The 5,572-nt window shown below is 36.2% G+C and overlaps 1 protein-coding gene across 1 annotated transcript; it reads right to left on the minus strand.

Annotated features, from left to right (window-relative positions):
• Positions 1-5,273, minus strand: LOC111374987 (vacuolar-sorting receptor 6-like). The gene is made up of 12 exons (XM_022997761.1): positions 4,807-5,273; positions 3,603-4,295; positions 3,431-3,519; positions 3,183-3,252; positions 2,195-2,278; positions 2,018-2,094; positions 1,824-1,905; positions 996-1,078; positions 843-906; positions 604-732; positions 400-503; positions 1-320 (listed from the first exon to the last, which is right to left on the minus strand). Exons 1-12 carry the CDS (start codon positions 5,084-5,086, stop codon positions 198-200), a joined length of 1,878 nt encoding a protein of 625 aa, XP_022853529.1. The 5' UTR covers positions 5,087-5,273; the 3' UTR covers positions 1-197.
• Between the last annotated feature and the right edge of the window lie 299 nt (positions 5,274-5,572).

A 5,572-nucleotide genomic window follows, 5' to 3' on the forward strand; every position in this document is an offset into this window, starting at 1 on the left:
TTTAAGTCCATAATCAACACCTTACTTTATTTCTTCATGGATCACTGAATAATATTTTACTTCTTGTACCCTCATTTTATATACAGAGCCAAAAGAAAAGAAAACTGTTTTGTGTGAAATGTATACAATACATGGGTAATTGATCTCAATGGCCAAGTCATACCATCAGAAATAGACAACTGCTAGCTAGATAAACCTTAAACGGATGATGAAGTTTGTCGTAGAGGCTCAACTTCTTGGTGATGGACAACTTGATTCTGTTGGCTGTCAAGTGGCATGTACTGTGACATGATTGCCATGATCTCCGAGTCCATATAAGACTGCATATTACAAAATAGTCAAACGGGATAAAAGTAAAAAATAATGTGCGAATGAATGAATATTCGCAAGACTACTTGCCCGAAGTCTATATTTGTAGAATATGTAACCAGCAACACCGGCACCCACCACAACGGCTAGGACCAGGAAGGTAAGGAACCGCCCAAATTTCCAACTATTTCTTTCTGTACAATCCATAAACAAATATTTATCGAAAGAGATCTTCAAGATGAAAGTTCAACATTTGTTTATTCACAGCATATCTAGGAGGATAATTTGTCTTACCAATACACATGTCATGCTCCATTATGTACAGTTTATCTCCTTTACACTTGCAATTGAATCCACCCCATGTGTTCTTACAACTGCATCCATCACATTGACAGGCAACACCTTTTTTGCATTCATCAACATCTGGAATGAAAAACAGACAACATTACCCCCGAAATATAACATTGACATTCAGAACTGCATTAAAATCAACTTATAAATGTACGATGTTAAAAGGGGAGACACTGAAGCACCTTCACATTTATGACCATCCCCCTCAAAACCAAGCGGACATTGGCATCCTGCTAGGTTAGATTCCTGTTAAGCATTAAAAATAATATTTTTAGAGGGAAGGAGAAATCTAAAGTGCGAAAAAGAAGATGCAAGAGAGATTGCTTTCACTGAACTAAGCAGGCTGAAAATCTTTTTCCGTCTCTAGTTTCTGACCAGCAACCTCCATTGTGTATCATACACCTTCCTGGTCCAACACCTGCCAATGAAGGACAAAAGGCAACCAGATTGAAGCAACGTCTTCGTCATTTAAAAAGTGAAAATGAGTTGAAAATCAATGTAAACTATCCAAGAAAGAGAATGGAAATGGAATTTCATGGCATAAGTTGAGGTACAATGCCTGGATGCAATGGTAACCTAAGGTGCAAAAATACTATTTGGCATCATCCTTAGTAAATAAAATTTAGTTCAACAGGATTGTCAAAATTCAACTGAGACCAAAGTGATTGGCTGAAAAACAAAGATCATATGCTTGTATAGGCAACATCATTCAACACCTAATGCAATTATGGCACGGTTGGCACATCGTATTAGACCATATAAGGATTAAAAAATTCAATCTAATCCTTATTCGGTGTTTGGTGCAATCATTTCCCAGATTAAATTAATCATGGGTACTTTCTGTCACTATAAATCGTTTTTGCTGTAAAATTGATTCTCTGGTTATTATTGTTTTCTTGTCCTACTTTACCCATAGCAGTCTATGTGAGAATTTCAAGACTTCGAACAGCGAGTAATGACCAACATTAACTTGTTATCTGATGAAAAAAAAAATGAAGGCATCATTTGGATATATAATACATAGAAAGCTTTATGTTAACACCCCTCTTTCTCACTTGTCAGTACATAGAACTCGAAAGGAGGGCCAGATCACAACTTGATTTCCTAAGCATAGATGCAGTTACGGCTTAAAATCCACAATTATCATATAGGGAAAAATGTACCTTGACATGATGTATATCCATCTCCGTCGTATTGAATGCCATTCACCAATGGGCACTGGCAAACTCTTCCCCTAAATGTGTCCTTCAATAATGAAATGAATAACGAACAATAAATGTGGATGTAGTTTTTAATATATTAAAGAGTCCAATACTATATGACAGCTCATTATAAAAACAAATGCTGTGTTATGTACCTTGCAAGCAGTTATATTAGATTTTGGATCCTTCCAACAACCACCATTCCTTTCAAGACATTCATTGGTCTCAAGATCTAATCATCATTAGAAAGAGTAAGCAAGATATAAGTGCATTTCTAGTAAGTTATCTTTATCCATCAGTAAGATCATAAAGCATAGGGCGAACATCAAAACCTTCGCTCAGGCAAATTGGAGGATCAGTTGTTTCCTTAAAGCCAGCACATATGGCCTTCAATACAGCAGACCTCTCTAATTTTCCTACACGGAGGCAAAAAAAAATGCATGTGAGTACCCACATACACACAGAAGATATATTAGTAATAAAAAATCAAATTGTAAAATGACGCCACGTGACAGAAACAAACAAAATCTTTCCATATTATGTTTCTGGAGCAAACACCCCCTCCCCCAACCCAACCCACATGCGTGGAGAAATTGAGAGACACCCTGCATGACCATGCACAAGAAAACAAAAGGTTTTGGAAAAATATTCTTTTACAAAACAATACATCATGACTTCATTTGGGAACTTATAATAATTTTACCCCCTATAGGGTAAACAAGAACCTTACAACTTAAACATGATTTTCTTCAATACAAGCAGAAAGCCATAAAAACTTTCTATTCGATGTGTTTATTTACCAAAATTGGCCTTCAAAAGTGGCTCAGTAAATGGAGATGAAAAATACTAGAGTACTTGTTTTTCACAAAAATAGATTAACATGAAGGGAAGGAGACTTAGATAATTGGGTGATGTTTTCCATCGACCTAAAGAGGTGAGAGGTAGACCATAATTAACTTGTCCAGTAGTAGTTGTTAAGGATCTAGTTAATTTAGATCACCCGCTAGATCAAGCAATTTGCAGAAACGAATGGTTAAGATGGATTCATGTAGCCAACCTAAAATTTATTGACAATAATCTTTAGTTTGTTGTTGTCATTGTCTAAAAGTAGACAGGTATATGTGGGATCTTTCTGTTTCCCGAATAGGATGTAGTATTATAACATGCTCGCTTGAAATAAAATAGGTATGGTCACTTGAAAATTTATGCTACATCATTTACAATGCGTCTCCAATATTGATACGATACTGAGCTATGTAAGATCATAACTGAGAAGAACACCAAGAAGATGCGTGAGTCATTAAGAAAATAACAACAAACCTCTGTACTGAACATCATTTATGACCAATGTAGGCAAGATGGTAACATCACCACGTGATCCTCGACCAACCTAAATTTGACAAAGGAATATAATATTTGAGATCATAGGTAATAATTAGCAATATTTAAATACATCATTGCAGGAAAAAAAGGAAGGGAAGCTCTCTCTCTGTTTTTCTTTTAAAATCTTGTAAATATGGTTGAGGTGATACATGGCTGAAGAGTTGTCATTAAATAGAAGTACAAACCTGAACTTCTTGTTCTATTTTCAAGACTTCATTTTCTGTATTGGCTTCAGAGTCACCCATGCACTTCTCTATTTTCTCAATTGGTAAATCTGATACATGACATTGAAATGTATAAGACTGGGCATTTGAAGTTATAAATCTATTTGTAACATATTGTAAACAGAACACTTACTGAGTGATTTCATGACCCCCTGTGCACATTCCTTGCTATATTTTTTTTTCTTCATTGAACATCTGATATGGAAATCTGTTACATAATCCCACCAAACCCATGAGCGACCACTTTCATTTGCAACTCGATGCACACAAAGCTGTCTTAAATTCTCAAACACCACATCCTTTCCTTGATATCCCTCCCCAAAGTCCTGCTCTGGATCAGGCGCACAGTATCTCCCATGGTTTATACACTGAGATTTGCATTGATTACTGAGAATAAAAGCCTGAGGACAGTACCAAGTTATATAGTGCGGAGTGAACTGCGTGTAACCACCTTTCTCTAGAATTTGAGCATGTCCCTTGAAGTTCTTTATAAAATTCATCTGCTCATCACAGCGAATTCCACATTCATCATTACTGTTGGTCCATAACTCATATTCTACCCTTTGATCTGGATGAGGCACTGACTCTGTCCAATCTATTTTAATGATGACTTCCTCACCTTTCTTTAAGGCACTTTTCAATTTCTCACCAAAGGACCGGTCAATCAAAGCTGATGGGATTCCAATCTTCTCTATGTACCCATCAGCATCAGAGCTCTCCTCAGGAGAGTCCATGGTGATTAGAGGCTCATCTATGCTATCAGCCACTAAAACTGCAGCAGCACCGGCCTGCTGCCCATTCCACACCTTCAAAGCAAAGTAGCATTCTAGAAAAAGGAAATTGAAATTATAATTAAGTGATAATCTGAATAAATTATCCTTTTTTTTATTTATATTCTCCAATCCCACTCCGTGATCACCTTCTTCAAATGCCACTTTCCAAAATGGAATTGGATGAGTAATATTTTACTCAACTGTAGTTAATTGTTGCTTGAATTCTTTATACACAAATCTTATAAACTAAAAATAAAACTAACAAAACATAATGCCATAGTTAAAGAAGATTATCTTTGAAGAGAACAAAACCTCCAATATTGCTTATAAATAAATACTTTGCACAAGATATAGAATATCAATTGAATATAGAAAGACCACCATAAAGGGTACAAGCCTGGAAATTAGAGAAATGGAACAGAAGAGCAAACATCTAGCGAGATCGAGAGTACTACAATCACTATTCCATTAAAAAATTTAAAAAAAAACGAAGACAAACTCTCCCATGCATTTCATAACTCATTAATCATTATAAGCAAATAGAAAGTGAAGAGAAGAGATAACCTCCACGATCAAGAAGAAGAATAGTAGGACGATGGGACTTTGACTTGAAGGGTTTATCACCGTCGAAGGGAGAGCAGCCAACAGAGCCCTTTTGAGGATAAACAACAGTGCCCACCATTGATCCTCCATAATCAGGCACCCCAAAGTTACCAATAGCAGCATCATGCTTTGAGCTTAAATCGTATGGAGAAACAATACTAACACTGCTTTTTTCCACGACAAATCTTGATTCAACACTGCTTAGTAAAATTGATACTACGATCAAGAACAGACTAGCCATGAGATGCGAAGTTGAATAAATCTATAGTTTTTATGGGCTTTTTCAGATTGTGCAGAAAAGAGAAGAATATAGAAGAGAATGGGTAGTGGTTACGACATGGAAGAGAGAGAGTAGACTTTGGCTTCTGGTCTACTCTTAACAATTGTATACTTCCGGTAAGAGTCATGACGTAAAAGAAACGACACGAAGGTGGACTTGGACGGAGTCACAGCAACTACCTCGAATGCAACTTCCAACCGATATTATTCTCACAAATTTTCCTTGGAAAAGTCTTAAGGTTTTATTTTTAATTTTGTCCATTGATAAAGGCCATCCAAGAAGAAATGCCCAAATCAAATGATTTTATTTTATTCCATAAAAAATTGTAAATAGTTCTTATCTTTAGTGAAACTTCCTATTTTCAAACCTGTCTAGGTCCCTTGTCACTACGTCCAATTTTCGTGTTTCTTTTACTCTCGCTCTTCTTCATCCTAGTCTCTCACCACT

This window comes from Olea europaea, unplaced genomic scaffold, assembly GCF_002742605.1.
Source record: "Olea europaea var. sylvestris unplaced genomic scaffold, O_europaea_v1 scaffold132, whole genome shotgun sequence".
Classification (NCBI taxonomy): domain Eukaryota; kingdom Viridiplantae; phylum Streptophyta; class Magnoliopsida; order Lamiales; family Oleaceae; genus Olea; species Olea europaea.

Bases quoted from the DNA above. Each gene is read 5' to 3' on its own strand.
- LOC111374987 (XM_022997761.1), bottom strand. From the start codon at position 5,086: ATGGCTAGTCTGTTCTTGATCGTAGTATCAATTTTACTAAGCAGTGTT. The intron at 3,520-3,602 runs GTAAGTGTTCTG...GTCATGTATCAG, and splicing joins GGGGGTCATGAAATCACTCA to ATTTACCAATTGAGAAAATA. The intron at 504-603 runs GTAAGACAAATT...TGGATTGTACAG, and splicing joins GGAGCATGACATGTGTATTG to AAAGAAATAGTTGGAAATTT.